The sequence below is a fragment of the Bombyx mandarina genome, chromosome 21 (genome assembly GCF_030267445.1).
Source record: "Bombyx mandarina strain Sakado chromosome 21, ASM3026744v2".
NCBI classification, from domain to species: domain Eukaryota; kingdom Metazoa; phylum Arthropoda; class Insecta; order Lepidoptera; family Bombycidae; genus Bombyx; species Bombyx mandarina.
Window position 1 is genome coordinate 13,599,445 of NC_143227.1, and position 24,239 is coordinate 13,623,683.

General features: G+C 40.0%; 1 protein-coding gene across 1 annotated transcript in view; it reads left to right on the top strand.

Moving 5' to 3' along the window:
- Nucleotides 1-349: 349 nt before the first annotated feature.
- The window catches only part of NGR-A29 (neuropeptide receptor A29), a 94,831-nt gene continuing 70,941 nt past the window's right edge, over nt 350-24,239 (top strand). Inside the window, exon 1 of the mRNA XM_089736587.1 lies at nt 350-876. Coding sequence (XP_089592713.1) covers nt 559-876 — 318 coding nt within the window. The 5' untranslated portion in view covers nt 350-558. The remainder of the gene's footprint in view (nt 877-24,239) is intronic.

Consider the following 24,239-nt stretch of genomic DNA (forward strand, 5'->3'; position numbering starts at 1 on the left):
TTTAAATAAATAAAACAACGTCAAATATCGTTGACATTTTGTTAAAGACCCGAGCGGAGCTGGCCGCTTGTGTCTTATAAACACGCAGGATAGCTCACTGTTATATTCATCCCTTCCCTGAATTACATTTTAATAAAACCGTCCCTTTATATTATTATTTCGTTAATTTAATACACATGTAACATTAAGGGTAGAAGGTCGTGTCGTAAATACAGATTTAGTTTACGGATATTCAGCTATGGACTTTGAAAAACTATAAAGTTTTTAATATAATTTTGGTCTACGCTTTCTACGGCGTAGCGTCGTAGCTGCCTACATTAGTTCTCAACCGGATTCCGTGAGGGGAGCACGTACGCTCTACGGTTTCTTGAAGAAACGATGTTTGTAAACAAAAACAGTAACTTTATTTAAAAGCCTTTTTGTGTTAGTAGTGTATCGTTGTGAATGTCCTAGTCCTAGTGGTTACTAGCGGTAACAGTACATTAGGAAAAGGAATGTTATTTCTGTTTTAAAAATATATTAAAGTTAAGCTTATTCGTGTAAGTGACGTATAGGTGTATGAAAATGGTGAATTTGAATTTCGATTATGAGGATACAAAGGAAGTGCCCACTTCCGAAATTGATAAGAAGTTTTGGGAATACTTTGACGCGACGTCCACGGAGATTTCGAACTACTCGAGCGCAGACCTGGTACCATTGGACCAAGGGCCGGTGTTGGCCACGTACGCCATACTGTTGGCCATCGGTGGTGTATGCAATATCGCTGTATTGGTGAAGCTGGCCAAACCTCGCCGAAGGAAGTCGAGAGTGGACATGTTAATGACGCATTTGGCTCTGGCCGATGTGTGTGTTACTTGCGGAGTGATCCCGCTAGAGGTAAGTTTTAATTTAACAATATTCATTTATATTTAGACATTTAACTAGCCGGCCCGGCAGTCGTTGTTTTGCCATATAAATTATTTCTAGTAAAGATAAATAGCCTAGATACCGACTGCAGCGCCATCTGCCGGGCTGATTTGTAAATATAAACTATTCTCGAATCCACCTGAAGGTACACAGAAAATTTCATTAAAATCGGCCCAGCCGCTTAGGAGGAGTTCAATGACAAACACACGCACAGAAGAAATATATATCTACCATATTAAGACTAGCTGACCCGACAGACTTCGTAGTGCCTCAACCGATTTTGTATAAAATAAAGTTAAAAAAAACAAAAGGAATCCGTCCGACAAAGGAAAAACAAAATTGTTTGTTTTTATATAATTCCGAGCATTTTCATATTTATTCACCTTTTAAACCTTCTCTGGATTTCCACGAATAATTCAAAACCAAAATTAGCCAAATCGGTCGAGCCGTTCTCGAATTTTAGCGAGACTAACGAATAGCAATTCGTTTATATATTATATACTTAGTCTGGCCATAAATACTGCTACAAAGGAAAAAATAAAATTTCTATTGCAAATAACATTTATTACTTTTACAGTGTGTTAGTTTAATACATAAATATAAAAAAAATTATCATGGCGTTTAGAGCAAGCCGTACTCTCTAAAACTGACCATAAATCATAATACAGCGGATTAAGATCGGGACTAGACGACGGCCAGTCTTCAGCTCTGATGAAGTCCGAAACGTTCGTTTCCAACCAAGACTGCGTAGACCGAGCTTTATGACCTGGCGCCGAGTCTTGCTGGAAGGACCATTCTTGGTTATTGAGCATGGTGTTGTTAAGGGGCTTCACTACCTTCTCAAGAATGGTATCTTGATACACTTGTACCGATGTTTTGATACCTTTTTCACAATTTTTTTTATTTTTTTTTTATTGCTTAGATGTGTGGACGAGCTCACAGCCCACCTGGTGTTAAGTGGTTACTGGAGCCCATAAACATCTACAACGTAAATGCGCCACACACCTTGAGATATAGTTCTAAGGTCTCAGTATAGTCACAACGGCTGTCCCAACCTTCAAACCGAAACGCATTACTGCTTCACGGCAGAAATAGTCGGGGCGGTGGTACCTACCCGTGCGGACTTACAAGAGGTCCTACCACCAGTAATTACGCAAATTATAATTTTGCGGGTTTCGATTTTTATTGCATGATGTTATTCCTTCACCGTGGAAGTCAATCGTGAACATTTGTTAAGTACGTATTTCATTAGAAAAATTGGTACCCGCCTGCGGGATTCGAACACCGAAGTATGGCTCGGTCACTCCTACATAGCTAAAATACCTCACCAAACCATCACTGAAGTCGGAAAAGTGCCCACGTTGCACTCTATCGACTAAGTGGGAAGCTTTTTTAGAGCTTTGAGCATAAATACGGTCATTTTGTTTGTTAAAATGTTGCTCAATTGTAAAAAAATTCTCATCCGTAAACAAATTTTTTCTATGACCTCCCTTTGCGTACCGCTTCAGTAATTGTTTCGATTTTACCACCCTATTCTCTTTTAAATTATCAGTTAAGAAATGACCAGTACGTCTCTTATAGGCTGCAAGTCCTAAGTCATCTTTTAAAATACGCGACATGGTTCTAGGTGCTATCTTCATCTCCCGAGATAAAATCTTTTGCTTTCGGACAGGATTTCTTCGAATTCTTTCCCTTACTGCTTTGACCACCTTTTTCGTACGAACACTACGTGGACGGCCAGATCTTTTTCTGTCACAAACAGAGGAGGTCTCATTGCACCTATTAATAGCCCGGTACACAAACATTTTACTAATACCAAGCGTATGGAGAGTTTTAAAAATTGTATTTGGCTCCATACCTACTTTGTGTAATGCAATCACAGCGATTCGGTTCTCTTTATTACCCCACTCCGTTTTAATATCGCAAAATATTGTACCTAATGTATTGGCGCCAAAATGAGAATTGGCGCTGCTCATTAGCAGTCATATAAAAATGACAGATTCCAAATTCAAATGTAATATTTTGTTTATTTTTAATAGTAACAGTATTTATGGCCAGACTAAGTATATACTTAAAATGAATACTTGAATGTATAATATAGTGAATTATTTACAGTGCGATCTCTGTATGTACTGTAACATTATTTGCAGTCTTCTTGTCTTCGCTTCGTGCTAATTAAAACATACTAAAATATATATATTAGATTGACAAAACTTTACTGCATTGTGCTTGTAGGTTCCCAATTATTTGGCTAATACAACCTTCAATCGATATCGTATGTGAATAGACCACTGAGAGACTTCTGGCCATGAGTATTCGTGAACTAGCCTTTGTTGATCTCAAAACCGCTGCAGAATCCAATAAATTGTGTAACCACTGTTCCACTGTTTAAAACCGGTATACCTGATTTTTTCGCGGTTGAAAAAAGCGGATATAGCCGGCAGCGGCTTGGCTGTGTCTATCGCATCGCTGATATCAAACAGTGACGGTAACTATTTACCATCAGATCGACTGTAGCCTTGTCCGCCTACAAAGGGAATAAGAGATAGTTGTATGAATTCATGCGGGCCCTACCATCACTAACAATGAACCAATTTAAGCAATAAAAGACTTAAACAGCAAACAAATATTATTTGGGGCTATCCCCGCAGTAATGAAAATAATGCCAACTAAAACGTGTATTAGATTAATGCAATCTCTCCGTTTATAATATCAATTTCTAAGACCTGTTTCAACTACGTACATTTGAAATGCGTAGAAATAAAATAAGCAACTAATTTCAAACTCGACCCTCCCACTCCTTTTCTTGATAACTTGATCCCAGATCTCCTATTTCCAAGGGAGGGTAATGTGAGGAGACCGATCGGATTGCTAATAAATCGAAGTACAACGTGCATACAATTATAATAACCGCTGCGCTGTAGTGATTCCGCATTGGGCGCCACTATTCTGCCCATTTCAACCTCAAACCGGCCCAATTCGTTTGGGCTTAAAGCGAAACATTTTAGCGGTAGGCAGCGGCTTGGCTCTGCCCCTGGCAATGCTGAAGTCCATGGGCGACGGTAACCACTCACCATCAGGTGGGCCGTGCGCTCGTCTGCCTACAAGGGCAATAAAAAAAAAACAATACAATCGAGATGTCGTCTCACATTACGATTTAAAGGCGCATCTATAACCACTTAATGCCAGATGTGCCGTGGATTCGGTCACCCAGTAAGAAAAGAAGCAAATACAAACTCTGAGTTACTCAAATTATTCAGATCAAATCGTCGATCAGATCGAAATACAGGCATATGATTTCAGCTATGTTCCACTTCTGCCTTCAATTTATTCTGTTTATTAATTTATTGATTTTTTGATGAGAATTATATTTGATGTCGCCATAAGCATTGATAAACAAGGTTTCATAAATTTCATTTCAGCATCTGTTTAATGTTTGTTTGAAAATGGAATTATAAAATATCTTCATATCTCGGAGTGCATAGCTGTTTGTTTGATAAAGCTCTGTGAAAATAAAATTATGTTCCATTGAGAGAGATACTTCGTTTGTAGCATGCGAGCAATTGCAACAGTGCAAATAACTCTCAGTTCTGGCATTTGTATTTGCTATTTTGAATTAACTAAATTAAGTAGGTATTTCCGTGTACATAATTATGTTTTTATTTTTATTTTCTTTAGGCTTCGATCTCAAGGATTTAAAGTTGATGGCAGCAATCACACTTTGCCTACGAGCTTAGTAGTCCATTGAAATGTTACATGAGCTTTGCATTTTTAGAGGGCGCAATTTTATTTTTGTGACATGTGTGGGCGGTCAATAGAAGCTTAACCTCAAGTTTGCGGGGTCGCCACCCTTGTCCCCCGGCAGCTATCTTGGAAAAAGGGCTGAAAATACATTTTTCGCGATATCTCGGAAACTATGCGTCATACAATATTATGTCATACAACTATGCGTTTAAGGGTCTAAAGGTCTAAGGGTGGCGACCCCACAAACTTGAGGTTAAGCTTCTATTGACCCATGGCCCATGTCCCAAAAATAAAATTGCGTCCTCTAAAAAATGCAATATTCGGTCCTTAAACATTTCAATGGACTATAGAACCCCTTACCAGGTGGGCGGTATGCAATTATTTGTCCATTAAAATAAATAATAGGTTGGGGAAAAAGATTTTTCGCATTTTTTAAGAAAATTCACAACCTTTTTTAATATAGTTTATTAACATTTAACTAAAGTATGTAGGTACTAAAGTATGTAGGCATTTTGTTCGTAACTTTTTGCCATCTTGTAGGTAGGGACATGATCCCATTGCTATAGAAATTTTGGGGCTTCTGATCAGAATACCGCGACAATTGGTTTTGGCAGTCCTCTCGTGATGTTAACCTGACACTGCCTAAAGAATTCTGAAGAGACCAAAACAGGTGGAAATCTGAAGGTGCAAGGTCAGGACTATACGGCGGATGCATTAACACCTCCTAGCCAAGCTCTCTTAATTTTTGTTGAGTGACTAAAGATGTATGAGGTCTAGCGTTATCATAATGAAAAACCACACCCCTTCTGTTGATTAATTTCGGCCGCTTTGTCTCAACTTCTTGCTTTAATCTCATCAGATACTCGCAGTAGAGTTCAGAATCGATGTTCTTGCCTGGTGATAACAGCTCATAATGAATAATGCCCTTCCAATCCCACCAAACACACAGCATCACCTTGTTGCGAGTTAACTGGGGTTTCGCCGCAGTCTGTGAAGCCTGACCGGCCTGTGACCACGACCTTTTTCGCACGTTCTTGTCGTACGTAATCCACTTTTCATCACCTTCATCAGCTTCTTCAAAAATGGTTCTGTTTCATTACGTCGTAATAAAGAATCACAAATGAATACACGGTTCATTAGGTTTCTTTCAGTGAGCTCGTGAGGTACCCAAATATCGAGCTTTTTTGTGTACCTAGTTTTTTACAAATGCGCCAAAACTGTTTTGTGGTCAATTCCTCGTTCTTCATCTACGTCATATCTACTGATATGGCGATCGTGCTCCACTTTTTAAAAAATGGCTTCCATTTTATCCGTAATAGCCAGAAGCGTAATAGCAATATAACCAGAGCGACGTGCATCTTTGACATAAAAATTTCCGGATCGAAAACGCTTAAATCAAATTTGTGCTACTCTCACAGACACTGCACTAGGTCCATTTTTACCTTTTTTGTAGTAAAATTTTAAAATGTATCGAATTTCTTTATTAGATTCACTCATCTTGACAGTAAGAAAAATAAAGTAAAATCACACATTTTCCTAAATTGAATTTGGAATTATCTTCTTTAAAATTTAAACTTTTAATAATACCAAAACCAGCCAGATACAAATAGTAGAGCCAAAGAGATTTTATTACAAGTTCATACAAACTATAACGCGAAAAGACTTTTTCCCCACCCTATTATGTTTTATACTAATTAAATTTTAATTTAATTTAACAATTAAATAATATTTAAATGAAAATTAAAGTATATAAAAATATGTAGATAGCCTCATTAGTGTATCTTGGTGATAATGTTTGAAGAAACACGGAAAACGTCTTGCAGCTCGTTGCTCTTTTTTCCTACCCGTGCTGACCCACTGAGAAGATCCGGCGAGAAACTCAGTGGGCTGTGTCTATCGGTTAATTTACTCGTCGAGCCCTTCGTCGGTTCGGCCAGGACGGTGACTGGTGTTTGAGGTACCTTTACTGGTACTGGCCCTAGCAAAAGCAGTGCTTAGTGCAGAATCTACCACCGGATCGGAAACGCGACCCACTGAGAGATTCGGCGAGAAACTCAGTGGGCTGTGTCTATGGGTTAATTTACTCGTCGAGCGGACTCACAAGAGGTCATACCACCAGTAATTACGCAAATTATAATTTTAGGGGTTTGATTTTTAGTACACGATGTTATTCCTTTACCGTTGAAGTCAATCGTGAACAATTGTCAAGTAAAGGGTGTTTCAAAATGTTTTTCGTTTTTAAATTGACTACTCGATACTGCCATATGATCCGGACTTTTTTGGCTACAGATATGCAAAACCAGTATGGGTACAACCGCAACACCTTTTTCCAGCAAAATGGAGCCACTTCTCATGTTACAAATGACTCATTAGCTGCTCTTTAAGATTTGTTCCCTGGAAGAGTGATAAGTCGCCGAGGAGACATCAACTCCTGCTGATTTTTTCCTATGGGGCTACCTAAAAAGTAAAGTTCACAATCCATTGCCACCCAACCTGAATGTTTTGAAGCAATGAATCACGGAAGAAATCAACACTTATTCTAAGAGCAATGCTCCAGCGAGTGATTGAAAATTTTAGCTCCAGATTAAATGAGTGTGAACTAGTGAATGGTGCGTATTTGCAAGCGGTTGTTTTTTCATAAATAAACTTCAAGAACTGGTCTTTAATTTAACAATAAATAAAACGAGTTTTAACAAATATTGTTGTTTTTTATTTAACATCTAAAAACGAAAAACATTCTGAGACACCCGTTATGTATTTTATCAGAAAAATTGGTACCCGCCTGCGGGATTCGATCACCGTTGCATCGCTAGATACGAATGCACCGGACGTCTTATCCTTTAGACCACGTCGACTTCAGAATTATTTACGTCGTTCATGACTATGGATTCGTTTAACCGCTTAGATCCAGGTGGACCGTAAGCTCAATCACCCGTCCAATCAAATCAAATCGTTACAGTACTCTTCCATATTCATAATTTAAATACATTTTTATTTATTTATTTTTTATATTTAAATAATAGTTTGCGTAATCACTGGTGGTAGGACCTCTTGTGAGTCCTCACGGGTAAGTACCACCACCCTGCCTATTTCTGCCGTGAAGCAGTAATGCGTTTCGGTTTGAAGGGTGGGGTAGCCGTTGTCTATACTGAGACCTTAGAACTTGTATCTCAAGGTGGGTGGCGCATTTACATTGTAGATGTCTATGGGCTCCAGTAACCACTTAACACCAGGTGGGCTGTGAGCTCGTCCACCCATCTAAGTAATAATAAAAAATTAACACGATTAATTTGTTTCCAACAAACTCATGATATTAACACAATTTCTGATTAGCCTTTGTTCTGAGCGCAACTTAGATCGATCTGTTTATTGTGTATAAACAAACTTTACCAAACAATCGACACAGATGCACCGCATACTCACCAATATTGTATTTTGATTCAATTTTCGCTCGCGACATGTTTTGGTTTCTGATTAATGCGAACACCGCAGTCCTCTAAGTAGGTCGCGATTTCAATGCGACGGTAGATTCTGCGAAGTACTGCTCTATCTAGGGCAGATGTTATCAAGCCCTCTCGGGCTGAGCCCCGAGAGCTCGCTCATTAACGAAGGCGAAGTCAAAAAAGCATCAAAGTCGGTTACTCTTGGCAGAGCAGTCGTGGTCATGTGGGATCCTTGTATATGATAAGCCTTGACCGCGGTTCTCCATAATTCACGGACTGCGGCTTGGCGCTCGTTTTGTGGGGTTTTGGTAAGGATTTTCACTTGATCAGTCCAGCGCATGGAGCTTTGTCCATGAGGTCTTTTACCATTGACCGTACTCTGAACAGCAAGTTTCTCGATAGACTCTGCTGGCCTCATACGTATAAAGTTAGGCAAAAAAAATACTCCTATAAATAAAACATTAATATAAAAAGTTGTTGTGTTGTGTTGTTTTTTTTTTTTTTTTTTTTTTATTGCTTAGCTGTGTGGACGAGCTCACAGCCCACCTGATGTTAAGTGGTTACTGGAGCCCATAGACATCTACAACGTAAATGCGCCACACACCTTGAGATATAGTTCTAAGGTCTCAGTATAGTCACAACGGCTACCCCACCCTTCAAACCGAAACGCATTACTGCTTCACGGCAGAAATAGGCGGGGCGGTGGTACCTACCCGTGCGGACTCACAAGAGGTCCTACCACCAGTAATTACGCAAATTATAATTTTGCGGGTTTCATTTTTATTACACGATGTTATTCCTTCACCGTGGAAGTCAATCGTGAACATTTGTTGAGTACGTATTTCATTAGAAAAATTGGTACCCGCCTGCGGGATTCGAACACCGGTGCATCGCTTCAACACGAAAGCACCGGACGTCTTATCCGTTAGGCCACGACGACCACAGTTTAGTTGTCAACCGATTTCACATTAAACAATCGATTTAGTCTAATCTTACACACTGTTACCCCGGTAAGAGTAACGCCATCTATCGCTGAATAGTCAAACGAATATCGAAGGTTTTAGTAGCACCTAGAACGCTCGAGAAGTACAACGCCATCTATTGTCATATAGCGGAATCACAATACTCGAAATGTGTGGAATATTCCCGTTAATTCTAGGGATATGATATCGGCTATAAAAGCGTTGCAGAGATGGCACGCAGTCAGTTAGTAATCGGAACTACTCGAAGCGAAACAGCGAACGGATCACCTGAAGCGAAGCGGAAGAAACGAATTCAGAATTTTAAAGTGTTTGTGAAGTGTTTTAAGTGTTTAGATTTTAGTTTTAGTGCTAATGCAGTGTTAACCTGTACTTCGGTAGATTTTATTATTCATCCCGAACCCCAGCGCGTAACAATACTAAAACCACATCCGAATCGCTTCGTTCACTGCAGAACTTAATCCTGACACATTTCTAGTAATCCCCCGGTAGTCGAAATTCGACTATAATTACTACTACACTATAAAAATATTAACAAAGACAAACAATATTTAATCTCAATTTGACAACAGACGTCAAGAACAAAAGTTTGACAATAAATAGTATGCATGCGTGTGTGCGTCAAATACATGGTATGTAGTGTGTGTAATGTTTTCTTTATTGATGTAATGTATCTTTTACGCATTATTTTAAAAAAATATTAGCATTGTGCACTTCTTCTCTATATTCTCTATAAGTGTGGAAAATTTCATACTCCTCCGTCCACGCAATTTTCGTAAAAAGGGGTACAGTTTTTGCTTCACGTATTAATATATAGATTTCCATTAATATAAACACAGTAGAGCTCTGTTTGAAATACATTTTACCACATCCACTTATCGACATCGCATCCAACAACGATATTGCATGTTAACTTGTTTACCTGTTCCGATCGAACTGATAATAGGGGCGTAGATGCCACTAATAGTTAATTACACTGACGTCACTACAAGGCTAATATCTATTATTTCATCCTTTCAACTTTATTATTTAAAATGGCAATTACTTTTAATGGTCGGGAGGTGATACAACCATTTTAGCATTGTATTTCTTACGTTAATTGACGTCAAATTGTTGTTTAGACGTTGAGTCCTCATGGAAAAGACAAAGTACTATACCGAGCATATTGTAATGAAAAGTAAAAGTGACTTTAAAATAGAACGTCGAGAAATATTTATGCTTAGGGCAGTTGCTGAAATCGATCGTACTCTGACCGGGTTCTCACCCCGGACAGAGATCGGACGTCGGGTGTAAGAGTGCAGGGGAGTTGCTTAGTGCGGTAGGGCCCTAAATTCCATGGTCCCGCGGATTACTCCCAACCTGCAGATCGTCAAGTCCCACATACCCCGCGCGCCCCCTAGGTGCGGGGACCTCGGATGAGGATCGGCCCCAGCCTGAAAAACAAAGTTGCTGTAATCGATGCAATTTCACTTTCGTAAGTTATCTGTAAATAGTTTCGTGTTTCGCACTCTATTGGTTTTAAGCTATTGCATGGCTTTTATCGCGGGCTTTGAGCGCGGCGACCGAATCAAGAAATTCCGTACCTAACGAAAATAAAACCTAACACCCCCCACTTCGCCTACCATGTAGCTCGCGTTCAACATATTCACACGTTGTGCTTGTGTAGTGTTTGTGAATAAGCGTGCGGCGCGACGTCACACTGCATGCGCATCATGAAAAATCTGCCCATCTTTCTCTTGCGCGGTCTAGCTTATGAGCGTGAAAGGGACAGTTAATGTTTTGATTTTGTTAATGTTTATAAATACTCGTATAGCGTGGTCTTATTTTATTATTGTTTTAATAATAAATTATTATTGTCTAATAATTGCATAAGTTGATAAAAAATGTTATGCAATAGCTTTACCGCGGCAGTCCCCGAGTGCCACACGTGTTTTTTTTATTACTCATGGTTGCTTACTGGTGGCCCGGAGGCCTTTCCAGTTTCACCAGGACAGGTGGGCGAGCAAAGGCTCAGCCAGGAGGCGTGGGATTTGCTAACAGCTGCCTGGGTGCCTCCGAAGGAGACCTAAACTCTATCGGTAAATTACTGCAACAATTGCACTAAAACGTTTTTTATTTATCGCTTTACGCGAGCACCGCCCACCTGATGATCAGCAGAAAGCGGTCGGGACGGTTATAACTGCTCGCACGACATCAATTACTTGTTTTTTTTTTTACAAATTGCACATTATGCCCTAGCACCAGTTAATGCTCTCCTCACTATGCAGAAATCCGCCGCCGCCGAGCAGGGGGTCGGGACCGGGGTCTCGTCCGTAACCCGACCCCCTAAGAGCTTCGGGCTCCACCCGTTTTGTGCGGGAAGGAGCCTAGGCGTGGGGCGGCGTGGTAAGCCGCGTTCCCCCGACCGCTCCGAGGGAAGGTGTAGCGCGGCGCCATCAATGCGGGCTCTTGGCCCGTCGACCGAGGGAACCGGCGGTCATGTTGCTGGCGGCCGCCGGTCCGGCGTCTGGGGGACGGCGGGATGGATGTAATATGCTCTGCGTAAACCTTGTCCCGCCGTCTCAATAGCTCCGACTGGGTTCCCACCCGGTCCGGGGTAGGGCGCCGGCTGTGAGCGGCAGGAGTTTTTAGTGAGGTTCAACTCCCACATACGGGGATCCGGCGATTTTCTCCTGTGGAAAAAAAAAGCACCAGTTAATACCGATTACTGATTACAGTTTGTTGCTGTATTTCTACTGCATGTCTACGCAGTCTTGGTTGGAAACGAACGTTTCGGACTTCATCAGAGCTGAAGACTGGCCGGCGTCTAGTCCCGATCTTAATCCGCTGGATTATGATTTATGGTCAGTTTTAGAGAGTACGGCTTGCTCTAAACGCCATGATAATTTGGAGTCCCTAAAACAATCCGTACGATTGGCAGTGAACATTTTTCCGATGGAAAGAGTCCGTGCTTCTATTGATAACTGGCCTCAACGTTTAAAAGACTGCATTGCAGCCAACGGAGACCACTTCGAATACGCTTTTTATACTTTAAATTGTTTTATATTTATGTATTAAACTAACACACTGTAAAAGTAATAAACGTTATTTGCAATAATTTTTTTTTTTCCTTTGTCTCAGTATTTATGGTAAGACTAGGTATGGTTCCGATTTATCGATGCAAAAGTATATGCATGATAAATATCGAAAGTAAAACATCGATTTTTTGTTTGCCAAAATAAACAACCCCTTATTATTTATTTATCGTATGGCATTCGTTTACACTGCGTGGTTATAATTGAAATTTACAGTTTGTGATTAGGGTTTTATAATTGATTATATATATTGTTTGATAAAAGATAACCGTCTTATCGTGGCCGCTTCTAATTACATATCCGACTTAAAAGACCGCGTAACACACAGCTGCCGTCTCCCTAAACACGTGATTTCGGATCCCCTGGTCAATGCGAAAAAAAATTTTATATGTCGGGGATACCACAATTATTAACACCATCGTCAGAAATAGGGTAATCGAGTATTTTTTTTTTTTTTTTTTTTCCACAGGAGAAAATCGCCGGTTCACCACCCCCGCGCGGCAGGTGGGGTATGTGGGAGTTGAACCTCACTAAAAACTCCTGCCGCTCACAGCCGGCGCCCTACCCCGGACCGGGTGGGAACCCAGTCGGAGCTATTGAGACGGCGGGACAGGGTTTACGCAGAGCATATTACATCCATCCCGCCGTCCCCCAGACGCCGGACCGGCGGCCGCCAGCGACACGACCGCCGGTTCCCTCGGTCGACGGGCCAAGAGCCCGCATTGATGGCGCCGCGCTACACCTTCCCCCGGAGCGGTCGGGGGAACGCGGCTTACCACGCCGCCCCACACCTAGGCTCCTTCCCGCACAAAACGGGTGGAGCCCGAAGCTCTTAGAGGGCCGGGTTACGGACGAGACCCCGGTCCCGACCCCCTGCTCGGCGGCGGCGGATTTCTGCGTAGTGAGGAGAGCTTTGCCTCACTCGCCCCGCCGCCTCCTTCTGCGAGATGGTGCACTCGCAGAAGTCGAGCATAGCCTTCCAGGACTCGTCACCGAGAGAAATATTGAGTATACCAATCATCAATCATCCGCTAAAAAGGCTATAGCTATTGACAGGGCCAAGGCACAGAATGCATTGTATGAGTCACTAGAAAGACCTGAAGGACAAAAACACCTGTAAATACACCTGTGTAAATACTTACGTATACTTAAGTCTTTGACTTAATTTCGCCTTTCTTATTGTCATTATATTGTTACCGACGTTTGTAATTACGAGTATATTAGTTTTCGCGGTCACGGACCGTCCGTGCCTACACGATTAATGAGTTAATAATAACCAAATTGTCGAAACATCAAAAGCTCTGATAACGAAAGTCGAAATTTGCATGAATGATTACTATTATTAAACTGTCAAAGCTTATATCTTACGAAGTCGTCACGAAAACATGTAGTAATTTTGCGGAGTAATTTAGATTTATGAGATGAAAGATAATATTTTAATTTCTTTCATCTATTACTGTGATCAAAGAAAATTACAACATATTTTTATAGGTCACTTTGTACATATTTGAAAATCAGTAAATTGAGGATTAAGCCCAAGATGTAAGCCCGCGGGGAAGGAGCTAATAACCAGCCTTTTTCTAAAAGGCTCAGCAAAAAACAGCTATGCGATCGATCCGCTTTAATAGTCGCTATCTTCGATCATCAAGGTCGCTATACAATAAAGACTTTGACATTTCTAAAAATGAGTGACGGGATGTTTAAATGTCGTTTCTCACTTCAGATATTTGTTCACTTAAACGCACTGGTCAGCACTGGTTTAATCACTGGTGGTAGGACCTCTTGTGAGTCCGCACGGGTAGGTACCACCACCCTGCCTATTTCCACCGTGAAGCAGTAATGCATTTCGGTTTGAAGGGTGGGGTAGCCGTTGTAACTATACTGAGACCTTAGAACTTATATCTCAAGGTGGGTGGCGCATTTACGTTTTAGATGTCTATGGGCTCCAGTAACCACTTAATACCAGGTGGGATGTGAGCTCGTCCACCCATTTAAGCAATAAATGAATAAAATAGTTCTCATGGACGATGCCCCATGTGCTGGACTGATCAAGTGAAAATTTTTACCAAAATCCGACTTGACGAGTGCGTGTGCCAAGCCTCAGCTTGAGAGCTTTGGAGAACAGCTGTCAAGGCTTATCATAAACAAGGATTCCATGACCACGATTGCTCTGCTAAGAGTAACCGACTATGATGATGATGAGCGATTCCTTCGTTATGTCTCAAGGTAGATAGTGGCATTCACGGTGCGATGTATATGAGGACCCTCACCAGTACCAGGGAGATCGCGAGCTTTTAATTATATACAGCAACAAACATACAGCATTGACAGGTCCACAGGTCCAGTCACCAGATTAATTAGCATGCCCTTATAAAAAGTTTGTTAACAGGTTCACAGGTAATAAGAAAGGAATGTAGGAAGCCCAGTCTTCGTCAGATGAGTCGCTATGTCCTTAGTTCGTACGTAAGGTTGATACAAAAAATCTTCTTAAAAATATTACTCTTAACCGCTACCATACAGTGCTATCGACTCATTTGTTTGTTTGTCTATATCAGGTACCAGTAGCTACATACGAACCAATAGCCTTTACCAGGAATATCAAATAAAAAGTTTTTGTTTGAGCTTAAAAGGCGGGCAGCTTTTATGAAAGGAGCTTACGTTTGTTTTGGGCGTATACCTCAAAGTGGGTGGCGCATTTACATTGTAGATGTCTATAGGCTTCAGAAACCACTTAACACCAGGTGGGCTGTGAGCTCGTCCAACCATCTAAGCATTAAAAAAAAAGCATGCTACAGTACAGCAATCCTCACTATTTAATGAGACTGAAACAAATCTACATTGTATTGTAACATTAAATCGGTAGACTTACGAATATAGGAAATTCCTAGACTTGAAACTGCTTTCGAGAATTCATTAAAATTTTAGGTAGAACAAGATTATCCGTAGTTTGAAGACCGGCTTTAACTTAAGAGGCAATACGGCAGCCGGTGGATTAATAGTCTCGTTGTTGTCGGGGATAGCTTACCGTTGTGCAAAGGTATAATTCGGATGAAGGTACATCGATAATTAAGTTTTATAGTGTTGCAAATGATGTGACAATAAAAACCAGAAGCGTAACGACAAGTTCTTTTATTTGTGCGAGAATGCAGAAAGCAGGTAGAAATGGCTGGCACGGCTTGTTTTATTAACACTATCCCCCCTTCGTTGGCTTTGGCTGTCGGCGGCGGCGGCGGCGGTGGCGGTGGCGGAAGGGGGCGTGTTAATATGGCTTGGCGGCTTGTTTTTACTAGCTGTACCCGTCCGCTTCGCTGGGTATTTAAAGTTAACATTATTATTTCTACCCCCATTAACATAATTTTTTTTTTTTTAGCGGTAGGCACCGGCTCGGCTCTGCCCCTGGCATTGCTGAAGTCCATGGGCGACGGTAACAACTCACCATCAGGTGGGCCGTGTGCTCGTCTGACTACAAGGGCAATAAAAAAAAAAAAAACATAGATTCTTATCATTAACGCCCCCGCAACTGGTGTAGGGAGTCGAACAGTCATATAAATATTAGCCTATCCATTAAGTACATGTATTTTCTACATGGATACCAAGTTTCAAGTCAATCGGATGCGCGGTTCGGTTATAACGGAACATCCGTAAAAACCACTGTAGATTTATATATTAGTTATACATTTATCTATGTCCGTCTTTTGACAGAGAGGTGTATAATCTACGTTCCGGGCGATTATCGTTTAAAAACCGAAAATTGTTTGTGTAACAAGATTAGAATTGGACATTTGATATACTAATATCAGATGTCTAATTCTTCTAAATTGTCTAAATCTATGATCTATTCACATGTCTAAATCTTTGCATTAGACGATTAGAATTAGACATTTGATATTAGTATATCAAATGTCTAATTCTAATCTTGTCACTAGACTAACCCATAGTTTTATTGAATAATACCCCTGAGATCTACCCCTCACTATAGTTTTAATTAAATTCATCTTCAGTTTCAAGATTCGTAACGCTGTATGACGTTTTAAAAAATGTTTATACACTCTCCCATCTATCAGCGTTCTCTAAGTTTATTATTATATTTGATTATGTTTATACTCAAGAACGTCAGCCTTGTCGGACCAGACCTCTCGGTAGAGGGGTGAGGGGTCGACTGAGGAAGACATGGATGGAGTGTGTGAACGACGATATGAGAGAGAGAGAGGAGTGAGTGTTGAGCTGACGGCTGATAGAAGAGAATCGAAGAGAAAAACTAACTGTTCCGACCCCACCTATTGGTATAAGGTGAAGAAAAAGAAGATGAGACTTTTCGGACCACCGACATACGGATGGAAGTTTGTCAAATTTTTATACCCAATTCTACTCAGTTACCTTAAAGATAAGACAAGATGAATATAAAACATGGTGCACGGCGATACGATAGATACATTGGAAAAATAAAAAAATCACGGAGCGCTTGTTATATTAGAATGATAATTTATAATACTGGGAGCGGCGAAGCAGGATCTTGCCTTGTCTCTTAATCAAGAGCCTGTGTGCTCCGGGTAATAACTTGCCCGGATTGCGTTAGTTTCAAATTTTAATAAAAATCATTCTTCACTGGGCGCGTGTCGCTACCAAACACAATTTTCAGTCGTTCTAAGAAATCAATTAAAATATCCATACGTACATGAACTATTTTCACAAGTGCTAATCATTTAGCAACACGGTTGGAATGTGTCGTAATTGTAACAGAAATGATTGCATTAAATACTTGCTTTAAGCATATTATGTAGTTATTGTAATAAAAAAAAAACTCAAAGATTCGTCTTAAATAACAAACAATTTAGAGAAAGGAATTTAAAATGTATTTACGGCTTCAACAGCATAAGCCGTAGATTAATTTTAGCACTCGACAATCTCAGCAAACCGCAGATTAATCTCGAGTTTTATTTCAACTTCAGAGAGTCGCAGGGGATTATAGTTGTATTTTTATTTAAAAAGCACTTGAAAATTTTATAAACCTTAAGATGTTATTATACAGTTAACGATTTTTTAAATGATAAATCATTATGTTGATTTTAAATTCGCTTCTTTCTGTTCTTTGCTTTCGTTTTATGACATAAATAACTAATTCTTATTCAGTTGATTTACTTTGTTGTCTGATATTTTAATTAATTAACATATTTACTGACTGCATTTAATGTAAATAATTTTGAATAACATTTGCCCGCCGACCTGGTAGAAATACGCTGTTCTATAAAATAACTATCAACAACTTTGTAAGCCGTGTTTTAGCTAATAAAGTTTTATTTTATTTGATTATGAAGTTTTAAAACGAAAATAATCAAGAGGAGATTTAACGTTAAAATAGTTCCAAGCACTCCTGCGATGTATGAGAACCTAAGATAATTAAATTCAATGAGCGCTACATTCAGTTCTGCGAGAATGATTGGTTTTCTCAAAATTCATCCTTTTTGAGGCTGTAAGTTTTCTAATTCCACAAGTCACTGCAAATAATCTAGATAAAGTTCGTGGAATATTTAATCTTCTCGTATTTACTTGAGAATTAATTGGATTCCAATACAATTGGACACAAGGGGGATTGGTCTCGTAGATTTGATTTGAAATTCCAACACTAATTGTATTCAGATATTGATTTTATTACATAAACCGCAGAAGCGTGATTCAGTGAGATTATCCCACTCCATACTGAGCCACTGACCGCAAAGGACGCGTCATTCTGCTCGTTGTCATTGAGTGACATCTAGCGCACGCTGAGACAAATCCAACGAGTTATTGCGGATACCACTGAAGTATGAAAAAAGGTCTATGGCGGATACATGTATGTACGGTGCTTTTAATTATACATACTTACCACCGATTCGGAATTCAGTATCACCACTCCGAAGGTGACGGTCAAGCGAGGATTGGAATGGATTTCCAAATCGAGACGCCAGTAAGGTCTTTTCTACAATTTTTTTCTATATCTTAGATGGGTGGACGAGCTCGCAGCCCACCTGGTGTTAAGTGGTTACTGGAGCCCATAGACATCTACAACGTAAATGCGCCACCCACCTTGAGATATAAGTTGTAAGGTCTCAAGTATAGTTACAAGTTGTTTGCATAAGAGTTAGTGTATTGCGCAAACGAACGCTCTGAGATCGTGGTCAATGAATGATAAAAAAATATGTTATTTTTTGTACGTTTACAAAGTTAAGTCGTACACTGTGTGCATTACTAATAAAAAAATTACGTTACGGACGTTTTTCCCGGTTAGGGTACCCCTTCGCATCGTCCCATAAGGAACTTCGTTCCAAAAACAAATATATTACAATATTTTTAACTGCTTTAATATGAATTTTTTTTGTCGAATTTTTAATGCCCCAAGTTGTTGATAATCTTGATAGTTTCTTTTATAGAAAGAGAAGCAGCAAATGTTTTGAAATGTTGACATGTTTTAAAATGGCCACTTTATCAACTTGTCTATGGTAGTACCTTATTAGAAAGGATAATGTTTTTTTCATTTTTGTACTAAATTCACAAAATTAATTATTGGATTTGTGGATATTACAATAAAAAAATATCTCTGAAAAATTGTTAAATTTACGATCAGTGTCTAAATATGTAATATTAGGGGTCGATTTTCTACATTTTCATAAATATATAATACCTGTCGGAGACGTTCATTGGTTTGGTAGCAAAACGAAACGCGGCACGATCAGTATGCCAACAACGGCTGCCCGGCCCTTCAAACCGAAACGCATTACTGCTTCACGGCAGAAATAGGCAGGGTGGTGGTACCTACCCGTGCGGACTCACAAGAGGTTGGAATTCGGCTAACTTCGTGCTACGACAGAGCCTAGCCGATGGAGGCGCATAGACGTCATCACATTTACCAAACAGCCTTCTTGAAGAGCGGTGCCTCCGTCCTAAGAACTGTCATTCGTTTTCGTTTGCTAACGTCAAGAGAAGATTTCTAAATTGTTCTAAGACGACAAACACATAGGTATTTCTCTTAACTCGATCACCCTATTCGCCCCTATGATGTCTGATGATGGTGTTAATATTGCGGTTTCTCCGACATACCTATTATTACTTAGCCCAATGAAATGGATTTTTGTTTTTATTTTTCCCTGAACTATGTAGTACTAACTAGCCCGTCGTCCCATAGTAGCTAGACGTTACATTTGATCAACATCGCTCATTCTGTTTCAATGTTATCAGAAAAACTATACTTAATGTATATACTGCACTGTAAAAGTCAGGTTCAGAGTTCATCCATATTATCTGGAGCCACTGCGTTCATCCACAGTGCGTTTCCAGCGATCTTTTTGTCACATACCATCGGGCTTTGGAATGAGCTCTCCTCCACGGTGTTTCCCGAGCGTTATGACATGTCCTTCTTCAAACGAGGCTCGTGGAGAGTACTTAACGGTAGGCAGCGGCTTAGGTCTGCCCCTGATTTGCTGACGTACATGGGCGACGGTAATCACTTTCCATCAGATGGGCCATGTGCTCGTCTGTCTACAAGGGCGATAAAAAAGGTTGGATAAATCAAAATATTTTCAAGTGCTGCAATCTATCCAATCTCTGCATATACCTATATTGCGGGTAAACTCGTTTGTGCCCAAAACAAACGTAAGCTCCTTTCATAAAAGCTTTTAAGCTCAAACAAAAACTTTTTATTTGATATTCCTGGTAAAGGCTATTGGTTCGTATGTAGCTACTGGTACCTGATATAGACAAACAAACAAATGAGTCGATAGCACTGTATGGTAGCGGTTAAGAGTAATATTTTTAAGAAGATTTTATGTATCAACCTTACGTACGAACTAAGGACATAGCGGCTCATCTGACGAAGACTTGGCTTCCTACATTCCTTTCTTAATACATGTGAACCTTTTATCAAACTTTTTACAAGGGCATGCTAATTAATCTGGTGACTGGACCTGTGACCTGTCAATGCTGTATGTTTGTTGCTGTATATAATTAAAAGCTCGCGATCTCCCTGGTACTGGTGAGGGTCCTCATATACATCGCACCGTGAATGCCACTATCTACCTTGAGACATAACGAAGGAATCGCTCATCATCATCATAGTCGGTTACTCTTAGCAGAGCAATCGTGGTCATGGAATCCTTGTTTATGATAAGCCTTGACAGCTGTTCTCCAAAGCTCTCAAGCTGAGGCTTGGCACACGCACTCGTCAAGTCGGATTTTGGTAAAAATTTTCACTTGATCAGTCCAGCACATGGGGCATCGTCCATGAGAACTATTTTATTCATTTATTGCTTAAATGGGTGGACGAGCTCACAGCCCACCTGGTATTAAGTGGTTACTGGAGCCCATATACATCTACAACGTAAATGCGCCACCCACCTTGAGATATAAGTTCTAAGGTCTCAGTATAGTTACAACGGCAGCCCCACCCTTCAAACCGAAACGTATTACTGCTTCACAGCAGAAATAGGCAGGGTGGTGGTACCTACCCGTGTGGATTTCCAAGAGGTCCTTCCACCAGTAAATTTTACCATCGACCCTACCCTGATCAACAAGTTTCTGGCTAATACTAGGGCAGGAATATGCAGGATGGTAATACCTACCTATACGGGGTCATAATGTGCCCGTCTCTAGGTAAAACTGTACTAATAATACTACTAAAGTACCTGCTAATGGATACTGTTGTTTTAAGGGATTACGGGATTACAATGTACGTATGATCCAGTATTAAGTCGATTCTGAGCTTTTGTACATCCCGCCCCTGGTCGAATTCACTGTACAAATCCTTTAGGTAATGCTGTGATGTATTTCAGGTCACAAACGCCCACTGCCACTTCATTTTCCAATTAAAACGTGTTTTTTTTCTTTATGTGAGATGAATTGCGCAGAATTTTTGTGTTTTGAGTAACTTTCTATCCGAAATCATATTTTAGTAAGCTATTTTTTTTCGTCTCATTTTTTAAACATTTCAACGTATCGATATGATCGTAAGAAATTATTTTGTAAAGTAACTAATACAATATACATTCGCGAGCAAAAGTTTGGAATCACTTACTTGAAATTGGTTCCGCGCGATCTTGTGTACTAAATATTTTTTTGATAATCATAAAAATGAGATCATTTTAAAGGTTGAGCTCTTAACTTTAAACTGATATCAAATTCATTAAAATCAAGCCAGTATTTAAGAAGCTATCTTGGATTAAGTAAAGGAATAACGAAAAATACGTGTTTTAATTATTTGATACGTCGCGAGTTGCGGCCTATTGACCCCTAAAAAAGAACCTGTTATCGGATTTTCTTTATCAGTCGACTTTCACACGTTGACCGGTACATATCTCCGCTACTTTTGACCCTTTACCTTGTACGACAATTGGGACAATACCTACAGAAGTAGCACAAATCATAGCCCTATTGCAAGAAGAGCTCAGCCAGCGGGTTGTCGCTCGTCGGCTCCAAATAAGCCAGTCCTGTGTTTCAAAAGTTTGCAAGCGCTTTCAGGAGACTGGTAGCTTTATCTCGAGACCAAGATCTGGACGGCGCCGGGGCACATCGGAGAGGAATGACCGTTTTATCGTGTTAACCTCTCTCTGAAATCGGCATTAACCTGGTGTTGACGTCCCAACAGGAGCTCCAAGATGTTCGTAGGGTAGCAGCCAGCAAGTGGACAGTTCGTCGACGACTCAAGCAAGCGAATCTGACTCCAAAAAGGCCTGTCACAGGCCCGAAACTCACGGTAGCTCACCGATAAGCACGCCTTCAATTTGCTCGTACCAATCTTAATTGAGAGGTTGAGCAATGGAGGCAAATCCTGTTCTCCGACGAGAGCAGGATGTGTTTGCACGGTAGCGACCGAAGAGGTCGGGTCTACAGGCGGCCTGGGGAGCGATTTGCGCAGTGCTGTTTCGCTGAAACAGTGGCTTATGGGGGTGGCTCTTGTATGATGTGGGCCGGCATTTCCTTCGACGGTAAAACCGAGCTTGTTTTCGTGCCTGGCGGGGGACGAGGAGGCGGTCTAACTTCGGACCGGTACATTTCCAATATTCTGCTGGAACATGTCGTTCCCTATGCGGGATATGCCGGTGATGACTTCCTCCTTAAGCACGATAACGCTCGTTGTCACACTGCCCGTGGAACAATTGAATACTTCGAAGAAGTCTATATCGCCACATTGGACTGGCCTGCACTCAGCCCTGACTTGAATCCTATTGAGCACGTGTGGGATGAACTGAAGAATAGGGGTCGTTCCAGAACTTCTGCTCCTTCATGCCTGAATGAGCTGAAATCGGCGTTGATTGAGAAGTGGGAAGGTATCCCACAAGAATCAATTCAAAAGCTGATCAGGTCTATGAAGAATCGTCTTCGAGGAGTTATTAGGGCAAGGGAAGGGAACACAAAATACTGACATTTAATTTTAAGGCTAAATAAAAATTTTATTTATTAATTTTTGTTGTTTTATTCATTCATTATTTTTCCATATTTCCTTTTTTTCCTACCTCCTTCACTTAATCCGGGATAGCTCTTTAACTACTGGCTCGATTTGAATGAATTTGGTATCAATTTAAAGTTGACAGTTAAACCTTTAAAATGATTTTTATAATAATTAAAAATTTATTTAGTAAGCAAGATCGCGCGGAACCTATTTCAAGTAAGTGATTCCAAACTTTTGCTCGCGTGTATATATTCCATGGTTTCTCCCTAGTTAAATTTGCAGTTCTAAAATCAATAAAACATTTTGTTTTTATTATTAAACTAGCGACCCGCCCTCGCTTCGCTGCGGAAACTGTAATTTATTATTAATTTCTCCACTATTTAATGGATGTTATTGTACATATAAACCTTCCTCTTCAATCTATCTATCTATTAAAAAAAGCCGCATCAAAATCCGTTGCGTAGTTTTAAAGATTTAAGTATACATAGGGATATAGGGACAGACAAAGCGACTTTGTTTTATACTATGTAGTGAAACTGGATTATATCAGTCTTCGGTCATAGACTGTTTCATTCTATCAATTCATTTCGATTTAATCTTTTTTGTGTGAAAAAAGAGCATACAAACACTCTTCGACTCCGCATTTCTGTGGTATGAATGTTCAGGTAATTAAAAATGGGAATTGCGATTTAAAATATTCGAATCGTTTAGAATTACGAAGCTAATAAAACTTATTCAATTACGTATTAGAACGAGAGCTTACTTATTGTTGTTTTATTTTTGTTTTTTATTTATTGTTTGTTGCTCTTTGTTGTTTTATTTTATTTTTGTATACTTAAAAGAAGTTAAATACTACAATAATTGAAATTTATCGTATTTTCTTTCTAACTCGTTTGGAACCTCTGGGTCTGCGGAGGGACTTCGGTTCCCTCTGTATTTTGTACCGTATGTTCCATGGAGAGTGCTCTGAGGAATTGTTCGAGATGATACCGGCATCTCGTTTTTACCATCGCACCGTCCGCCACCGGAGTAGAGTTCATCCATACTACCTGGAGCCACTGCGGTCATCCACAGTGCGTTTCCAGAGAACTTTTTTGCCACGTACCATCCGGCTTTGGAATGAACTCCCCTCCACGGTGTTTCCCGAGCGCTATGACATGTCCTTCTTCAAACGAGGCTTGTGGAGAGTATTAAGCGATAGGCAGCGGCTTGGCTCTGCCCCTGGCATTGCTGAAGTCCATGGAAGACGGTAACCACTCATCATCAGGTGGGTCATATGCTCGTCTGCCTACAAGGGCAATAAAAAATAAATAAATAAACTGTCTGAGTTGATGTACATATTTTTTTGTTTATCAATTATTTTTATTGGATTTGGATTTATCTTCGAACGCGGACTAATAGTTCAAGGTAAAAATCATAATTAAACACAAAAAATAAAAAATTACATGGCTATATTTATAATATGTTTCGGAGGTTTTATGATTTAAAAAATTATTTTAAGTAAATTCAAAGAATTAACTGCGATTGTATAATTATACTTACATACCTAGTCAGGTCATAAATTCTGTCACATGTTTAATGTAAAATAATTGAAACAAGTTTATTCATTATGTAACCATTCATATACCAAAATGAACTTAACAAAACATAGATTCTTATGACACTAAAGTTTATT